Here is a 20,788-nt window from a genome sequence, read left to right on the forward strand (position 1 = left end):
ACAGCTTGGTTTTATACATTTTAAGGAAACATGAGACATCAATCAATATGTGTAAGAAGTACATTGGTTCAGTCTGGAAAGGCAGGACAACTTGAAACAAAAGCAGGGAGACTCAAAGCAGGGAGGGAGCTTCCAGGTTACAGATAGGTGATACACAAATGGTTACATTCTTTTGAGTTTCTGATTAGCCTTTCCAAAGGAGGCAAATCAGATATGCATCTATCTCAGTGAGCAGAGGGGTGACTTTGAATAGAATGGGAGGCAGGGTGCCCTAAGCAGTTTCCAGCTTGAGTTTTCCTTCATGATTTTGGGGGCCCAAGATGTTTTCCTTTCACATGGGGTTTTGCTATGTTGCCCGGGCTGGTTGTGAACTCCTAGGCTCAACCAGTCCTCCTGCCTTGGCCTCCTGAAGTGCTGGGATTACAGGCATAAGCCACCGCTCGAGGCCTTTGGAATCTTTTCTAACAGTGTTCCAGGACAAATCTAGGAATCTGTTAGAATTGCAAATGAAATGAAACCTATTTGCTATCATCAGATATAGATTATTATAATTAACATTTATAGCAACCTTGTGAAGGTTGATATTATTGCCCTTATTTTCCAGATGAAAAAAATTGAGACTCTGAGACTTTAATAAATGATTCAAGATCACACAGCTGGAGCTAAAATTTAAATTCAAGTCTGGCTGATTTAAAAATTCATTCTCTTTGTCCTGTACTGCACTGGTATATACATGTGGTCCTTGGTAACCCCCCACCCCACCTTGGAATGAATCCTGTTTCTATTTTGTTATGCCTCTGGTACTACTATTAAAGGTAACCATGAAATATTAGTCATGGATTATCTATAAACATCTTGATGCTTTCTTCATATTTATTCAATATATTACTTTCTGAGATGTTTCTTATTAAAGAAACAATTTCATTCTGCATTTTTTCAGATTAAAAATCTGAAAATCTGGGCCAGGTGTAGTGGCTCATGCCTGTAACCTTGGGAGCACTTTGGAAGGCTGAGGCGGAAGGATCACTTGAAGCCAGGAGTTTGAGACCAGCCTGGCCAACATGGTGAAACCCTGTCTCTACTAAAAATACAAAAATTAGCTGGGCGCAGTGGCACGTGCCTGTAATCCCAGCTACTCAGGAGGCTGAGGTGGGAGAATTGCTTGAACCCGGGAGGTGGAGGTTGTAATGAGCCAACATGGCGCCACTGCACTCCAGCCTGGGTGACAGAGTGAGACTCTGTCTCAAAAAAAAAAAAAAAAAACAACTAAAACTAAAACTGAAAATCTAAAAAAACCCGAAAAATCTCTGTGCTCATTTTGCTTACCATACTTTTCATTTTTAAATTTTTTACCTGTAGTCACCGTGTTGTAGTCTCTTGAACTTATTCCTCCTATTTAACTGAAATTTTGTATCCTTTGACCAGCATCTTCCCAAGCCTCCTCCCCTCCACACAGCTTCTGCTAACCACCTTTCTGCTCTCTATTTCTATGAGTTCAACTTTTTTAGATTCCAGAGACAAGTGAGATCATGCTCTTAACATTTTTTTTATTTTGTGTCCTATAGTGACCAGAACAGTGCATATAATATATATATTTTTTAAACTACATTCTAAACTACAATTTAAACATCTAAAAAAATATATTTTTATTTTTTTCCTGTTTTAGGGATTATCTTAATTAAAACTTAGAAAATAATGACTTTTGGTTTAGGCCAGGGCCTTTGTTTTCTCTTTTGCTACCAGGTACTTGTTGCCTTTAGACTGACAAACCAGATCCCTGCACTGGAGTATATACGTTATCTTCCCACATGCCATACTTGGCTCTCTGTGGATAGACTCTGATATTAAGTACTTGTTTCTCTTCTATCTGAAAGTATCTACATTTCGTGGAGGATGGTGCTTCTTAACATTGTGGTTGCAGGGCTCTAGGCCTGAAGCGCTTTTTTGGTCAGCGAAGATGGGCTTCATCATGTTTTCCAAGTCACACGTTCCTTTGGTGGTGGTCTTATTGACATACCCAGCTGAACTTATATCTAACCCGCCCTAATTTCAGAGAGTTGGCATTCAGGTATCTTCGTATAAAGTTAGTTATGCTTGAGTAACAGAGACCAAAAAAAAAAAAAAGGAAAGAAAAAACACTTTGGGAGGCCGAGGTGGGCGGATCATGAGGTCAGGAGATCGAGACTGCCCTGGCTAGCACAGTGAAACCTCGTCTCTACTAAAAATTAGCCAGGTGTGGTGGCAGGCGCCTGTAGTCCCAGCTACTAGGCGGGCTGAGGCAGGAGAATGGTGTGAACCCGGGAGGCGGAGTTTGCAGTGAGCCGAGATTGCGCCACTGCACTCCAGCCTTGGCGACAGAGTGACACTCCGTCTCAAAACAAAAACAAAAACAAAAACAAAACATGTTTCTTAAAGCCAGACAGAAACTTAAGATCATTGTAGAAGGTCAAAACTTATCTATAAAATAGCTATAACAAGTAACATACTGCTAATAATAAGATTAGAGTTATAAAGTTTTGGAGGAACATGAGGCTAAGACGTTTTAGGATAATAGCCAGAATCAGTTAGGTTCATTGATAGATCATATACTTTCTACCAGGCGTTGTTCTTTGTGTTAAGGATCCAGAGATTTGTAGGACAAGGTTCTTAGACCTGGTATACTGATGATTGATGAATACCTTCATAGAGAGCTGTGAGAGTGGTATGAGGAAGAGATATTTAGACCAGCTTGTATAGAATCAGGGGTTAATGACTTCTGAATAAAGTATTTTTTTTCAGTTAGGTTTATTGAGGTACAATTTACATGTCATAAAATTCACCCTTTTGAAAGTGTGCAATTCATTAAATTTGAAAAATGGATAGAGTTGAGTAACCACTACCATAATAAATAAAGCTACTATGAATATTTAAATATAGGTCTTTGTGTTTCTTTTGGGTAAGTCTCCAGGAATGGAATTTATGGGTCTAATGGTAAATGTATGTTGAAATTTATAAGAAATTGCCAGTTTTGGGCCTGGCGCGGTGGCTCAAGCCTGTAATCCCAGCACTTTGGGAGGCCGAGACGGGCGGATCACGAGGTCAGGAGATCGAGACCATCCTGGCTAACACGGTGAAACCCTGTCTCTACTAAAAACTACAAAAAACTAGCCAGGCGAGGTGGCGGGCGCCTGTAGTCCCAGCTACTCGGGAGGCTGAGGCAGGAGAATGGCATGAACCCGGGAGGCGGAGGTTGCAGTGAGCTGAGATCCGGCCACTGCACTCCAGCCTGGGCGACAGAGCGAGACTCCGTCTCAAAAAATAAAAAAATAAAATAAAATAAAATAAAAAAATAAAAAACAAAAACAAGGATTTGAAATCACTGCAGAGCAAACAAAAACAGTCCGAAATTGGAGGGGATTCACCCTTGTTATGTAGCAGGATAAGCCACAGACAAAACTCCTCAGACACGAGTTAAAGAAGGAAGGGCTTTATTCGACCAGGGGCATTGACAAGACTTCTGTCTCAAGAGCCCAGCTCCTCAGGTGAGCAATTCCTGTTCCTTTTAAGGGCTCACAACTCTAAAGGGGTGCATATGAGAGGGTCGTGATTGATTGAGCAAGCAGGGAGTATGTGACTGGGGGCTGCAAGCACCGGTAATTAAATCGGAACAAAACAAGATAGGGATTTTCACAGTGCATTTCTGTACAATGTCTGTAATCTATAGATAACAGAACCCATTAGGTCAGGGGTCGATCTTTAACCATCAGGCCCAGGGTGCGGCGCCAGGCTGTCTGCCTGTGGATTTCATTTCTGCCTTTTAGTTTTTACTTCTTCTTTCTTTGGAGGCAGAAATTGGGCATAAGACGATATGAGGGGTGGTCTCCTCCCTTAGCTAGATGGGAACCACACTGGGGAAATCTCCTTTTCTATACTTTCTTCCTGATGGTACTCCCCAGTCTGAGCAGTGTATGGAAGCTAGGACTCAGGCAGAAATCTCTAGGAAGCAGGAAGCTGCTTGAGATATTAAAGGGTGGAATTAGGGGCTGCTAAAATGACTAGAAATGGAAGGGGAAATCCTGGAAAGAAGAGGGCACAAAGGGGGTAAGCCCCCAAATAAGTCTATATACAGATTTGGGGGCTTACCCACTCCATGCCCCTCTTCTTTCCAAAGGTCTGGCCTGACCCTTTAACATATAAGCACAGCCAGGCACAGTGAGCTCACACCTGTAATCCCAGCACTTTGGGAGGCCGAGGCAGATCACCTGAGGTCAGGAGTTCCAGACCAGCCTGACCAATATGGAGAAACCCTGTCTCTACTAAAAATACAAAGTTAGCCAGGCGTGGTGACTCATGCCCGTAATCCCTTCAATGTACTCAGGAGGCTGAGTCAGGAGAATCGCTTGAACCTGGGAGGCAGAGGTTGCGGTGAGCCGAGATCATGCCATTGCACCCCAGCCTAGGCAACAAGAGCGAAACTCCATCTCAAAAGAAAAAAAAACACCATATAAGCAGGGTTGACTCCAAGGAGCCCAGTGGAAAGCAGTAGATAGAAAGCCAAAAGAATCGAGCAGGGATTTCAGGTGTTTTCCATCACAAGGGGATAGAATTAGAAGTTTGAGTCCAACTTATAGGGATTTGGTAAACACCCCAGGCTTAGGCCAGGCGGTGGCTCACACCTGTAATCCCAGCACTTTGGGAGGCAGAGGCGGGCGGATCACCTGAGGTCAGGAGTTCAAGACAAGCCTGGCCAACATGGTGATACCCTCTCTCTACTAAAAATACAAAAATTAGCCAGGCGCGGTGGCCGGCGCCTGTAATCCCAGCTACTCAGGAGGCTGAGGCAGGAGAATTGCTTGAACCCAGGAGGTGGAGGTTGCAGTGAGCCGAGATTACCCCATTGCACTCCAGTCTGGGGGACAAGAGTGAGACTTCATCTGGAAACAAACAAACAAACAAACAAACAAACCAGGCTTTCCACTGAAACCTCAGAAGTGTCATACCTTAACAATAAAGGCTGTTTCTCAAGTCTGGCCCAAGATTCATTGGCAAAACAAAATAGACCCAATAGCCAACAATTGGAAACAACATAAATAAATGTCCATCATCGTGGATGAACAAAATGCCGGGACAAAACATAGTACAGGTCGACCATCCCAAATCCAAAAATCCAAAACCCAAAATGCTCCGAAGTCCAAAACTTTTTAAGCACTGACATGCAGTTCAAAAAGAATGCCCATTGGAGCCTTTTGGATTTCAGATTTTTGTGTTTAGGATGTTCAGCCAATAAGTATAATACAAACAATCCAAAATCCAAAAAAATCAAAATCCAAAACACTTCTGGTGTCAAATAATTTGGATAAGAGATACTCAACCTTTGTGCCCATACAATGGAATAAACAGGAACTCAGCAGTAAAAAGAAATGGAATACTGATACATGCTATGACATGGATGGTCCGGAAAAGGACAGAAACAAAATATATGTTGTATGATCCAGTTTACATGAAATGTGTAAAAAGGGCAAATATAGGGAGATAGAAAGTAGGTTAACAGCTTCCTGGGGCAGGGGTGAGGAGGGAAAAATGGAGATTAACAGTTAATGGTCATGAGTCATCTTAGAGAGTGAAGAAAATATTCTAAAACTTGGTAAATCTACTAAAAAGAATTATTGAATTGTACACTTGAAATTATGGATCATATGACATGCCTCATATGTAAACTATGCCTCAGTAAAGTCATATTTTTTAAAAATAAGTGACAAATATCAGTAGAGGCTGAGCACAATGGCTCACACCTATAATCCCAACACTTTGGGAGGCCAAAGTGGGAAGATTGGTTGAGCCCTGGAGTTCAAGACTAGCCTGGGCAAGATAGCAAGACCCCATCTCGGCAAAAAAATAAACAGTTAATCAATAGAAATTATGTAGACATCAAGCAGTGAATTGCGTTTTTTGTTTGTTTGTTTTTGTTTAATTTTTTTTTGAAACGAAGTTTTGCCCTGTCACCAAGCTGGAGTTCAGGGGTGTGATCTCGACTCACTGCAACCTCTGCTTGCTGGGTTCAGGCAATTCTCCTGCCTCAGCCTCCCACACAGCTGGGATTACAGGCACACGTCACTATGCCCGGCTGAGTTCTGTACTTTTAGTAGAGATGAGGTTTCACCATGTTGGCCAGGATGGGCTTGATCTCTTGACCTCGTTATCTACCCTCATTGGCCTCCCAAAGTGCTGGGATTACAGGTGTGAGCCACCATGCCTGGCCCAAAGAATGAATTGTGACAATTTTTTTCAGATCATCCCAAAAGGAGTAATTGAGAGGAAGAGTCATACTTCAAATAGCAGAGGTGAACAGTCTCTTAGATTGCTTGACAACTCAATTAATGAATAAGAGTAATACAACTAAGATATTGAAAAAATTTTGATGTTTCCTGATTTTACATAAAATACCAACATTGATTAAAATAATGTAAAATTCATGATAGGACACTACAGTGCGGTCCTGATTACAAACCAGTTAAAGAATAAAAGAGTATTTAAGAGTAGTCATGGCCGGGCACGGTGGCTCAAGCCTGTAATCCCAGCACTTTGGGAGGCCGAGATGGGCGGATCACAAGGTCAGGAGATTGAGACTATCCTGGCTAACACGATGAAACCCCGTCTCTACTAAAAAAATACAAAAAACTAGCCGGGCGAGGGGGCGGGTGCCTGTAGTCCCAGCTACTCGGGAGGCTGAGGCAGGAGAATGGCGTAAACCTGGGAGGCGGAGCTTGCAGTGAGCCGAGATCCGGCCACTGCACTCCAGCCTGGGTGACAGAGCCAGACTCCGTCTCCAAAAAAAAAAAAAAAANGCATCTTTACTAGCACTTGTGATTGTAGTCTTTTTAATTTTAACCATTCTAATGGGTTTGAGGTGGTATCTCATTGTAGTTTTAATTTGAATTTTCCTAATAACAAAATTAAATTGAGCCCTGTAAGCAAAAAAAGTCTATTTGAGATCAGTCTCTCTCTCTCTCTTTGTGTGAAGTATTTGTTCAGATCTGTTGCTTATTTTTAATTAGGTTGTTTGAATTATTGAGTTGTAAAGTTCTTTATGTATTCTGGATATAAATCAGTCCTTTATAAGATATGTTTTTTCCAATACTTTCTACCAGTTTGTGGCTTGTCTTTTCATTTTTTAATGTTGGTAAAGTCCACTATGTCAATTTTTGCTATTGTGTTGCGTGCTTTTTGTGTCTTATCTTTGCCTAACCCAAGGTCACAAATACTTTTTCCTTTGTTTTCTTTTGTAAGTTTTCTTCTAGAAGTTTTACAGTTTTCGGTTTTACATTTACATCAATGATCCATTTTGAATTTTATATGCAAAGTGCAAGGTTCATTGTTTTGCAAATGGATGAACAATTGTTCCTGTACTCTTTGTTGCAAAGGCAATTCTTTCTCCATTGAATTACCTTGTCATCTTTGTTGAAAATCAGTAGTTGAGAATCATTTGTGTGGTTCTGTTTCTGGACTCTCTGTTCTGTTTCATTGATGTGTATTTCTGTCCTAATGCCAATACCAAATTGTCTTGATTACTGTAGTTTTAAAATGTGTCTAGAATTCAGTCAATGAGTTCTCCAACTTTGTTCTGTTTTCAAAAATTTTCTGGCTATTCTAGGTCTTTGGCCTTTCCATATATACTTTAGAACAGTTTGTCAATTTCTATAAAAATCCTGTGATTTTGATAGATGTTGAATCTAAGAAAATTTGGGGAGAATTAACATCTTAATAGTATTGAGTCTTTCAGTCTATAGATATGATATGTCTCTCCATTTGTAAAAATTTTCTTTGGTTTCATGCATCAGTGTTTTGTAGTTTTCAGCATACAGATCTTGCACATATTTTGTTAGATTTGTACCTATAGATTTTTTGCTAATTTAAGTGGTATTTCTTTTTTAATATTTCTGTTTTCAATTTTTATACTAGTATATGTAGAAATATATATCTCTGTACTGAGCTTGTATTTTACACCCTTGTTAAACTCAAAAATGAAATCTGGTACTTCTTTTGGTAGATTTCGTTTGTAGATTGCTTACATGGGTCATGTATCATCCTAACTTTTGTGTTACGGAAGAAATTCTTGTGCTTAGTTTTGGTATTAATAACAACAGCAGGCCGGGCGCGGTGGCTCACGCCTGTAATCCCAGCACTTTGGGAGGCCGAGGCGGGCGGTTCACAAGGTCAGGAGATCGAGACCACAGTGAAACCCCGTCTCTACTAAAAATACAAAAAATTAGCCGGGCGCGGTGGTGGGCGCCTGTAGTCCCAGCTACTCAGGAGGCTGAGGCAGGAGAATGGCGTGAACCCGGGAGGCGGAGCTTGCAGTGAGCCGAGATCGCGCCACTGCACTCCAGCCTGGGCGACAGCGCGAGACTCCGTCTCAAAAAAAAAAAAAAAAAAAATAACAACAGCAATTGTTAGTGTTTGGGTATCTTTTTACATACATACAATGACCTGGAGCTTTTTGAAGATCATGTGAGCAAGTATTGTTCTCTTCCTCAGTATTTAAGAAAACAAGCTCAGAAAGATTAAGTGATTTGCCAAAGATCACACAGTGTTTGGTGGATTTAGGCCATTAGTTGTTTCATTGCTCAGACTGTATATATTACTCATTTCACTAATCTTAGCAGCTGTCTTAAAAAGTATGCTGTTTTTCATAAGATATCAAAATATGAGGTTGTGGTTAAGTTCTAAGTTCTATAGTTTCCATATTAGGATTCTAACACAATTATTGTTAGGCCATTAACTTATAATTGATAAGTAAAGGATAGTACACATTACGCTTATTAGCATAATTTAACAGTTCTGAAATGTACACAGTAGTGTGCAACATGATATCGCCAGTTTTGTTAAGCACATTTGTTAGGAACAAAGGGATCTTTCTGAACTTTATGGTTGCCTGATTCGTAATACATTATTAGATTTTTTAATCAATGATTTTTACCTCTAATTTCCAAAAATACTTTCACATCTCATTATCTCGTTTTGTTTTTGTGACCCTCGTGCAAGATTGGACAGGAAGTGTTTTCTGGTGTTTGGCTGATGAAGGAATTAAAGTATACACCATTAACATTGCTAAACTACTATATGTTGGGTAGAGTGCAGGGTATCAGGGCTGTAAAACAAGTCAGAGTTCATTTCTCTGAAGAGCTCCTTATGAAACAGAGTTGGAATTAGAACTCAGGTTACTTACTTTTTAGCCCCATATCTTTTCAAGTACTAGTACTATATTGTTTCCTATTTTTCGACAAACTATTTTAATGCCCGTCTTCATGAAGTTTACACTTTGAGAACTTCACCTTCATGTTGATTTGTTTCTCCCCATACTCTCCCCATCCCTTTCTTTAAGTGTGTATTTTTATTTTCTTCTAATTTTCTTTGTGGACAATTTGGACAGTTTAGAAAAGCACGGTAAAGAGAATAAAAAATTACACATAATTCTTCTGCCCAGCTGTAACCATTGTTAACATTTTGGTGAATATAATTTTAATCTTTTTTTCCCCCAGGTATATATGTGTAAAAGTGTTTTATGTTTATAAAATTTCAGGATCCTTCTAATCTTGAGACTGCTTCCATAATGTTTTCTCTTTTCTAACATGAAAAACTCCTTGAGATTGATTTACAGTTTTTATTTTAAGTTTATGATTGCAGACTCATCTTTTGGTATTGTATTCAGTTCAGTAAATGATGTGGATAAACAGGGAGTATGTGATTGATTTTGCTTTCGTGATAGAGGTGGGAGATATGGAAGTCAGGGAAATGTTCACAGGAATGTTCTGCTGCTGGCTTTGACTGTTTTCCATCTCTAGGTAGAGAAAGGAGAGATTCTGTTCTGGTAGTCCTTCTTGTCTTTCCCCCACTTGAACTTTCACTTAAAACCTTCAGGGCAGAAGAATTTTATTTAATTGTTTTGCCACAACTCTTTCTGATGAATTAACTAAATCTATTTATATATTTAATAGTTGGACACTTTATACTACTTCGAGTTATTTTTTTAATCTGAGTTCCTTAATTTTTTTTTTTTTTTTTGAGACGGAGTCTCGCTTTGTCGCCCAGGCTGGAGTGCAGTGGTGCGATCTCGGCTCACTGCAACCTCCGCCTTCCAGGTTCAAACAATTCTGCCTCACTCAGCGTCCCTAGTAGCTGGAATAACACATGTGCACTGCCACGCCCAGCTAATTTCTTTTTCTTTTCTTTTCTTTCTTTCTTTCTTTCTTTTTTTTGAGACAGAGTTTCCCTCTGTCGCCCGGGCTGCAGTGCAGTGGCCGGATCTCGGCTCACAGCAAGCTCCGCCTCCGGGGTTCACGCCATTCTCCTGCCTCAGCCTCCCGAGTATCTGGGACTACAGACGCCCGCCACCACGTCCGGCTAATTTTTTGTATTTTTAGTAGAGACGAGGTTTCACCGCGTTAACCAGGATGATCTCCAGCTCCTGACCTCGTGGTCCGCCCACCTTGGCCTCTCAAAGTGCTGGGATTACAGGTGTGAACCAACTCACCTGGCCCCAAGTTTTGTATTTTTAGTAGAAACATGGTTTCGCCATGTTGGCCAGACTGGTCTCATTTCTGACCTCAAGTGATCCGCCCGCCTCCGCCTTCCGAAGTGCTGGGATTACAGGCGTGAGTCACCGGAGCCTGGCCCCAGTTCCTTAATTTTTAAAGTTTTATTCCTTCCACCTTTTAAATGAAGTTTAATTTGGGATGCACTGACTGAAGCTCACCTCCTCTGAAATAGAGTGGTTTGCAGACAATAATAAAAGAGAGTGGTTTAGGGATTGGATGCTATTGCCTTTTAAAAAATTGTCTTTTTGAAAATAGAATATATTAATCTTTTATGTTTGTTCTAGGGCTTCATTTTTTTTCTTCTTTTTAAGACGCGGTTGTGCTCCCTCACCCATGCTGGAGTGCAGTGGTGTGATCATGGCTCACTGAAGCCTTGACCGCCCAGGCTCCAGCAGTCTTCCCACCTCAGCCTCTCGAGTAGCTGGGACCACAGGCGTGCACCATCACGCCCGGCTAATATTTTTTATTGTTATTGTTATTTGTAGAGAAGAGGTCTCGCTATGTTGCCCAGGCTGGTCTTGAACTCCTGAGCTTAAGCTATCTATCTACCCATCTCTGTCTCCCAAAGTGCTGGGAATATAGACATGAGCTACAGTGCCAGGCCTAGGTTTCATATTTTAAAAATTACTTTTAGACTTAATGAATTGTGTTTTCTTTGGGTTCAGAGAGTGTAGAATATGCCTCTGAATGCCCTCTTGTTCAGGAATAGCCATTCTGTAACAACCTCAGGAAATGTTTGTGAAAGATATGTGAGTGATGGTGCCTGTGATGGCATCTGATAGTTTTGCAAGGCCTTTGACTAAAGCAGGAAATGCTGAATTGATCTCCTGGTCTTTTGAATAGTGATTGGTTTTCTGCTAGTATGTTTAGATGTAGTCAGCCTGTTTCTCTGTATTGAAGTAGATCCTGTTATAACTGTCATTCTCTGGTTATATTAAAACATGATTGGAATAAAAATAACGAATACTGACTATTTTTCTCCTCTCTTAGATTCATGCCCGAAACCAAAATGAAATAATTTTTGGGCTGAATGACGGCTACTATGGTGCTCCATTTGAACATAAGGTAAGAGGATCCTTCTGATGTTATGAATTTTGTTCAGTGCAGGTGTGCCTTGCAGGTGTACAGGGTAGATATAATCCTGAAAAGCTCTGTGTAAATAGAATCATGCTTTAAATTTGTTGCTTAGTGTGGCTTAAGGTGAATCTTTTTAATGTGAAAACTCATTCTATAAGGCACATAACCATCCAGTCCATCTATTCTAAATCCAGATTATATTAATTTTTCTAAAGGAAATCTGGAACTAGCTGTTTTCTCTTATTCTACATAATTCTTTGGGGGTTAAGAAAGGATGGCGAATTTTGATTAAATGCAATACAGTTTTATTAAATGTTTCAGATCTCTCATAACTTTCAATACATTTAAGAAACTATGAATCAGCTTGTTTCATAGTCAGCATTATCTCTACATCTAAAAGTTATTAGAGAAAGGAAAAGGAAGTGAATTCATATTTGCCAAGTACCTACTATCTATGGTACTGTGCCAGCTGATTCTTGTCCTTTTCCCCAGTTAATATTAGCCAAAACCAATGTGGTATGTTTTGTCCTTTCCGTTTTATAGTTAAGGAAAAAGGTTGTTTGAGATGAACTTCGTAGGTTCATCCATCTTGCTGAGCTGAAATTTCAGGCTGCCTGCCTCTAAAGCCTGTGCTTTTTCTATTCTACTATGGTATTTTACTTAGCAACCCTGTGCATTATTTGCTCTTAGTGATCATGTTGCTTCATAGCTCTTGGTTGTCTGAAATGCTATTGCTTAGAGTACTTCATTTTTTCAACAACATTTTGTTGAGTGCCTGCTGTATGTCAGCCACTGTACTGTACTCCGAGTGCTAAGAACACAGTGGTGAGCAAATGGATAATTTCCTGCTGTTGTGGAGTATATGGAGGAGGCAAACACTGATACAGTAATCTAACAGATAAACATGTAAACGCAAATGGTGGTAAATGCTATATAAGCATATAAGGAGGGCCTAACCTATTCTAAGGGCTCAAGAAAGGTCTTCTTGGGGACTTGACTTTTTAAGCTACACTCCAGATGATGAATAGAAGTGAACTGTGTAAAGGGAGTAGGGGCTGAATAGAGAGAATATTTCAGGCAGTGGAGGTTAATGTGTTGGAAGACCATGAAATAGAAGGGAACATGGTGAGTTTTAGGGACTAAAGGAAGGTCAGAGCAATGAGGGGAGAGTGATACCCGATGGGGCGGGAGAGCTAGGCAGGGACCACAGCACACAGAACTTTTAAAGGATTTTATCCTAAGAACAGGGTCTGTGTGAAAGGATTTTTTAGCACAGCAGTGATATTATCAGATTTGCGTTTCAATAATTTCATTCTGGCTGCAGTAGAGACTGATTGTAGAAGAGGCAAGAATATTTGTGGGAGATCAGTAAGGAGGATCTTACAGTGTATCAGATAAGAGATGTGATACTTTGAAACAGGATGACAGCAGAATAGAGAGAAGATAGATTTAAGAAAGTTTTAGTAGATAAAATCATTAGGACTTGCTGATGATTTGAATTTAAGGCATAAGAAAAAGGAGGTGTCATGGATGACTTTTGGGTTTCTGGCTTAGATGAAGTAACTGGATGGAAAAAGGTGTCAGGCACTGAGAAAACTAAGAGACACTGGAGGAAAACCAGGTTTGGTGGAGGCAGATTGTGAGTTGATATTTGATCCTGTGGAGTTTGAGATGCCTTTGAGACATCCATGTGTAGATGGAAGTAGGCATTTGGATATATGAGTCTGAAATTCAGAGGAGAGGACTGGGTTAGAAATATTTATGTGGGGCCAATGACAAATAGTCATTGAAGTCGTGAGTGGAGATAAGATGGGCTAGGAACAGGCAGTACTGTAGGAAGAAAGGGGGCTAGGTGCCCAAGCCTGGAAGACCTTCAGCTTTTAAAGGCCACATAGACAAGGGGGCACCAGAAAACATGACTGAGAAGAAGTGGTCCAAGGTAAAGAGAGCAAAGTTTTGTGTAGAATCTCAAAGTACAAAGAAAGAAAGGGTTTTTGTTGTTGTTGTTGTTGTTGTTGTTATTGTTTGTCCTTTTGCTTGTTTTTTAAGAGGAGAGAGTGATCAAATAGGAGGACCGAAAATTGCCCACTGGATTTACCAAAATGGAAGTTATTCAGGTGACTTCTTCAAAATTCAGTTCAAACTCTGATAGACATTTTTCTTTATTTCAAAGCTCTCCTCTTCTAAGCATCAACATGCTATGTGTACCTTTGACATAGGATATACCACTTTGCAACTAGGCTTGTCTTTCTTCTTTTCTAGCCTGTAAGCTTTTGAAGGACAGATTTCTATAAATAATATTGAATTCCCAGCATCTCCCACAGTTCTTGGCGTATGCAGTTTGCTTAGTAAAAGTGTTTGTGATTTAATGAAATAATTGTGGGACTGCTACTGCTGCTGTTCATAATATCTCATGTACAGGGTTAACTGTTCTAATACTGTTGCAGCATTAAGTTCCTCCTGCAACTGGTATAACTCACCTTTTAGGACAATACCTGGCACATATAATAATAGTATTAATAGCTAAAATGTATTGAGCATCACTGTATGTCAAACACTGTAAGAGCTTTGCATCTATTATTGTATTTAATCCCCCAAGAACCTTATAGCCAAATCCTCAGAGCTGTTGAAGATTTGAGTAAGCCAATAACTAATACCCCTTTCTTCTCCTGAGTTTGGAGCAAGTTCAGAAATAGGTGATAGTCTGTAATCCCAGTGGATTTTGGGAGGCTGAGCTGGGAGGATCACTTGAGCTCAGGAGTTCAAGACCAGTCTGGGCAACATAGCGAGACCTCGTCTGTACTAAAATCAAACAAAAAATTAGTCAGGTGTGGTGACATGTGTCTGTAGTCCTAGCAACTTGAGGGGCTGAGGCGGGAGGATTGCTTGAGACCAGGATGTTGGTGGTGCAGTGAGCCCTGATGGTGCCACCGCACTCCAGCCTGGGCCACAGACGAGACCCTGTCTCGGCGGCAGGGGGGCGGGAAGGATAGGTGATAGATAAATGGAGATCAGAACATTGGCTTTATTGTTAATAAAACTGACGGACAAATGTGGTTTAAATTCTGTGACTGACAGTTTGCTGTGACTAAAAGTGCTTGTCGATTCCTTCTATATACTTCTTCCTGGACTGAAGCTCCCTCACAAAATAACAAAACAAATGAAACCAAAGTCTTCCTCTTATAGGAACAAAGCCTGAGCCTCCAAGCCAGAAGCGAAGTTTGTATGCGTGGTTAGATAGGTTGTTTCTGATTGCAGATAACCTAGAAAGAATTAAGCCAGTCACACATAGGTCCATCTCTGAAGCCCAGCTGTCAGATCAGTCATCTGCTGGTCCTGGAGAGGAGTGAGTGGCGGACAAAGAGAAGCTGCAATTGCTCTTTTCATGACCTTTTCTCCTGAGAAATGGAGTGGGGCATTTGTCTCCTGTGTAGGAACATGGGAATGCAGAGTAAGTGTTTCCCTCTAACGGGAATAATAGCTAGTATTTAGTGAGCACTTCTGTGCTGGCACTATGCTAAACACTTTACACATTCTACCTTATTTAAACCTCACACTTGGCCTTTCATAGAAGAGGACACTGGTACAGAGAACTTAAGTAACCGTCCCCAAATTACACAGCTCCCTAAGTAGCAGAGCTGCGATTCAAAAGCAGATGGTCAGTACATGCTTATTGAATATATGATCGTAATAAGTGGTGTACTTTCCCCTATTGTCCTTCAGTTAGTGAGCTTTGTTAATAGGTAAGTTCAGCAGATCTTGGCCCCCTTTACCAGTTTTCAAATGAACACCTGACATGTAGACTGAACCTTAAAAAACCTTTTTTGCCTTTTTTAACAAAGCTGCAAGCAGAGTTTCCAGTCAAGATGACAAGATGACTTTGAGACCTTCCTCAGCACCAAACAAAAAGCAAGGATTGATGAAATCAGAGAAATGTAAAAGAAATATTCCTGGCTGGTGTGGTGGCTCCCACCTGTAATCTCAGCACTTTGGAAGGCCGAGACAGGTGGATCACAAGGTCAGGCATTCACGACTATCCTGGTCAACATGGCAAAACCCCATCTCTACTGAAAACACAAAAATTAGCCAGGCATGGTGGCAGGCGCCTGTAATCCCAGCTACTCTGAGGCCGAGGCAGGAGAATTGCTTGAACCCAGGAGGTGGAGGTTGCAGTGAGCCGAGATCATGCCACTGCACTCCAGCCTGGGTGACAGAGGAAGACTCCGTCTCAAAAAAAAAAAAAAAAAAAAAGAAGAAATATTTCTTCCTAAAACAAACAAGAAACCAAGGCAATAAACATCTCCTGAACAGAAATGTAATAGAAACACAAAGAAGTGGGAAGAAGCAGAAGACTCGGGCCTTCTGGCCGTCCTGCCCAGAAGTAGACAGAAAGATGGGCTTCTCAGGGCAAAATGAGCACAAAAAGCTGAGTGGGGCTCTCCCTGTTACAAAAGGGGCCAAGAAAAGACAGCTTAGAGAAACTGTACAACTTTAAGAATAATCCTAAAAGGGGAAATTTGAAAAGCTACCAGTGAGAAAGGAAATACTATTATTTACGAATTAGGCTGATGGCAGACTTCTCATCAACAACAGTAGATGCCAGAAGAACTATGTCTTCAATGTGCTATTAATAATTAATTCTGTTTCTAGTAAACTTTTAGTCAAGAGTGAGGGTAATTTGAGACCAGCTAGGGCAACATAATGAAATACTATCTCTATAAAATTAAAAAAAAAAATTAGCCAGGCATGGTACATGCCTATAGTCTAAGCTGCTTGGGAGGCTGAGGTGGAAGGATTGTTTGAGCCAGGAATTCAAGGCTGCAGTGAGCTATGATCGCACCACTGCACTCTGGCCTATGTGACAGAAAAAAAAAAGTGAGGGTGAGAGAGAGAGCATTTTATTGATTGATTGAGACAGAGTCTCACTCTGTTGCCCAGTCCCACCTCGGAGTAGCAGGGATTATAGGTGTGAACCACTGCACCTGGCAGGGATAGTTTTAAATGCATAAAGATTGAGAGTTTACTTCCCACAGACCCTTTACCCATGCTGAATGATGCAAATAGAAAATGATACCAAATGGAGCATGTAGTATGTAAGAAAACAGCAAGGGGTATACAAATGGTTAAAACATTAGTGAATTTAATTTCTGACTGTAAGCTAACAAACAAAAATAAATATCTGATAAGCGTATGTGCTTTAAGGTGAAACAAACCAGGCCATTGTTATTCAAAATGTGTAGTCTGGACCAGTGCTCGTCTAGGAACTGTCTGTCACAATCTGTGGTGAGCAACGTGGAAAAAGTAAGGGTAAAAGTTTCAGAACTTCTATAGCAATATGATGTTATTGTGACTCTTCATTGTGTTTTACGAAAGTATCAGTTCACAATGGAATGAACAACAACAACAACAACAACAAATCCAGCCAACTGGTCCTACCCCACAGAGAGTGAAAAGCATTGCCCTAGACAACAATAATGAGAGTGGGTGTTCAAAGGGTTAAGACTCATTGACGTCACTGATTTGTTTGGGAGGAGGGTAAAGATAGTAACCAGCTTTAGAATTTGCTAGAAAAAACTGTGGTCAAGTGTACATGTTAAAAATTTAAGGATACCTAGTAAAGGCTAAAATCAGAGGGCTGGGTGTAGTGGCTCACCCCTGTAATCCCAGCACTTTGGTCTCGAACTCCTGATCCCAAGTGATCCGTCCGCCTTAGCCTCCCAAAGTGTGGGGATTACAGCCATAAGGCACCGTGCCCAGACCGTATAATTCTAGCACTTTGAGAAGCTGAAGTGGGAGGATTGTTTGAAGCCAGGAGTTTGAGACCAACCTGGGCAACAAAGAGAGACTCCCGTCTCTACCAAAAAAAAAAAAAAAAAAAGTTGGAAAACAGAGATTATAGATTTCTAATTAGCAGAGGAAAAAAGAGAATAGAAAGTATAGAAAGCTTTGTCAACTTGGTAGGAAACAAAAAAGGAAACCAAAGGTAAAAAGAAACATGTAGTGTGGGGGTAACATTAAGTCCAAATATATTTGTAATCACAATAATTATAAATGGATGTCATATAGGTTTGAAGTATTTCATTTAAAACTTTAAAAATGCTAAAGCAACAAGGCTTTGAGAACAGGATTAAATTTTAAGAATGAGTATTTTATACAGAAGAGGAAAAGTTATTCTTAGGAAGCAATGACAGAGCACATTTTTTTTTTTTTTTGGAGCCATTCTCCTGCCTCAGCCTCCCGAGTAGCTGGGACTACAGGTGCCCGCCACCTCGCCCGGCTAGTTTTTTTTTTTTTTTTTTTTTGTATTTTTTAGTAGAGACGGGGTTTCACCGTGTTAGCCAGGATGGTCTCGATCTCCTGACCTTGTGATCCACCCGTCTCGGCCTCCCAAAGTGCTGGGATTACAGGCTTGAGCCACCGCGCCCGGCCCAGAGCACATTTTAAAGCAGCTTTCAGTAATGCCTACAATTTTTGTTGACCAGTTCTTTGGCATTCTTTTTTACATTAGCTGTGGCCAGAAACAGTTTTATTATTATTGCTGCTGATTATGTTGATGCTAATACTCCCTCTGTCTACATTCTCTTCATATGTCTTCAGCCACTATGGATCTAAAAGCTGAAATTACTTATCTATTCATAACTTTTCCCTCTTTATTTATCCGCTTCTCCCAAAGGCTTTACATCTTTCTGTTGAGTTTTTAGGAACCAAAATCTCTTAACTATAGAATACAATGGCTAAGTAGTTCATTTTCACTTCCAGAAGTGTGTTGCACACTACTTAATATACTGAAAAATTGTTCACTAAACACTGAATTTTAATCCTTTGTTCAGTTACCTATTCTGGCATTATTAGGGAGTGATACATTCTTGTTAATTGTAATAGCAAAATGGTCTTTATTTGGCATCCAAATGTGGCAGTCTTTTTTTTTTTTAAAGGAAAAAAAATAGAGATGAGGTCTCACTGTGTTGCCCAGGATGGTCTGGAACTGCTGGGCTCAAATGATCCTCCTACCTTGGCCTCCCAAAGTGTTGGGATTACAGGCGTGAGCCACCACACCTGGCCAGATACTGCAGTCTTAAGTGTTTAATAGCAATTCAGACAAAAGATAAGTTGAATAAGTGATGGTACAGATTTTTATCTTGGTTGTAAAAGTGATTCATGATTTTTTTTTTTCCTGGTAAAAAATATCAAGCACCTACTATAAGCCTATTATTAAACTAGGTACTGTGGGATACAAAAGTATAAGACGTGGATTCACAAATTTATTTTCTTTGTTGAGGAGATAAGACAGCATATATTCCAGAAGACATCTAGTTTACAAATGAGTTTAGTTTGAACAATTGTTTTTGGTGTCATTTGTTTGCATCTTGCAAATAATGCAGGTGAGTTATAGCAGAACCTTAAATAATTTGAAGAGCACTTCAGGAAGAGGTTTTAATGTTTGGTGACTATTGGGAAGCAAAGAGGAGCTTTGTTATACCTTGAAATTGTGGATGGAGGTTGGTGAATAAGGCTGGGTGACCTGTAGAGATTTCTACATGGATTTTCTAGGTGGGTTTAACTGCTATGATGGTGATTAGGGGAGGATGAGAAATAAAAGGTTGTTGAGCTATTAAGCTGGAAATCTTTCAGATCCCCATTCAGGATTTTGTCTTTAATGTATACAGGTAAAATTATCTTTGCCTGAATTTCCTTTTGGTGACCACTCTTCTTTTGTGGGACTGCTGACAACTACTTTTTATGAATGCACAGTCCTAGCCGTTAAGAATATGGCTATTGGAGTCAGATTGATATTAATTATAGGCACTCTTGGCAACTACTACTCCAGTAAATGGAAACTTCTACTCACTAGGCTCTAAATCCTATGATAAAAGGAATTACATCTCTAATACTTACCATTGTATTAACACTATATCTCTAGCACAGTGCCTGGTATGTAGTAGGCACTCAATAAAAATTTGTTAGTGAATGAAGGTGAATGCTTGCGTGTTTAGGGCTATCAGGCTATCATAGCAATAATTGAGAATAAAAATCTTGAGTAGATAATATTTGTTCCACCCTGGGTTACCCTCCAGCCTCAACTTTTGGTATTTATTTTTATGTAACTCATAATGGCACAATTACTCCAACTGTTGTGCTACTGATAAGGTGCAAAAGCATTAGACCAGTTGTTATAACACTGGAGTGAAATTACTTATAGACAAATCTCTGAAGATTAAAGGGCTGTGAAGGTAAGTATATAGATATATAGAGATATAAGTAAGAATTTCATTTTCTGATTAGAAGCTATAGCAGTAATATCTTTACAGTCCAGTAGATGGCAATACTTTCTCATTTTAATGGAAAAAATTAGAGTAGGCATAGAATCCAAGTCAAAAGGAGCAAATCTTTGTGAATGAAAGAAACTCAGGATATTGAAATAGCAATCTGGTGATGAATTTCACAAAAATAACCATATAACTTGATTGTCTCAAGTACATAGGCTGAGATTGAAGATTTAGCTATAATAAGTTTCAGGATCTGTTTTGAAAGCCTGCACAAATGAAAACTCCTTATTTCATATTTTTCAATTTGTTCTGGTACTGTGCTCCTTGGGCAAATCGATGAACTTCTCTTAGTTTTAGGTTCCTCATCTCAAAAGTAAGAAAATCCTAATTAGCTGTATAACACCGCAGGGAATATTAGTTATCTAGCCCAACACTCTTATTTCGTAGATGGAAAAACTGACGTTCAGGGGGCTTATGATTTCTTGAACTTGACATGGCAAGTTAGCTCCATACTACAAATGATAACTTAGACATAGCTATAATTTATTTTATTTATTATTACTTTTGAGATGGAATCTCATTCTATCACCCAGGCTGGAGTGCAGTGGCATGATCTTGGCTCACTGCAACCTCTGCCTCCCAGGTTCAATCGATTATCCTGCTTCAGCCTCCCGAGTAGCTGGGATTATAGGCAACTGCCACCACACCCAGCTAATTTTTGTATTTTTAGTAGAGATGGGGTTTCACCATACTGGCCAGGCTGGTCTCGAACTCCTGAGCTCAAGTGATCTACCCACCTCGGCCTCCCAGAGTGCTGGGATTACAGGCATGAGCCACCAGCTGCTATAATTTATTCATCTCTATATATCT

At 40.1% G+C, this 20,788-nt stretch overlaps 1 protein-coding gene across 2 annotated transcripts in view; it reads left to right on the forward strand.

The window, feature by feature from the left end:
- The window catches only part of UVRAG (UV radiation resistance associated), a 330,830-nt gene that overhangs the window by 65,342 nt on the left and 244,700 nt on the right, over positions 1–20,788 (forward strand). For both annotated transcript variants that reach the window (XM_025357265.1, XM_025357266.1), the window contains exon 5: positions 11,565–11,639. In XM_025357265.1, coding sequence (XP_025213050.1) covers positions 11,565–11,639 — 75 coding nt within the window. The remainder of the gene's footprint in view (positions 1–11,564; positions 11,640–20,788) is intronic.

The sequence above is a fragment of the Theropithecus gelada genome, chromosome 14 (genome assembly GCF_003255815.1).
Source record: "Theropithecus gelada isolate Dixy chromosome 14, Tgel_1.0, whole genome shotgun sequence".
In the NCBI taxonomy this organism is placed as follows: domain Eukaryota; kingdom Metazoa; phylum Chordata; class Mammalia; order Primates; family Cercopithecidae; genus Theropithecus; species Theropithecus gelada.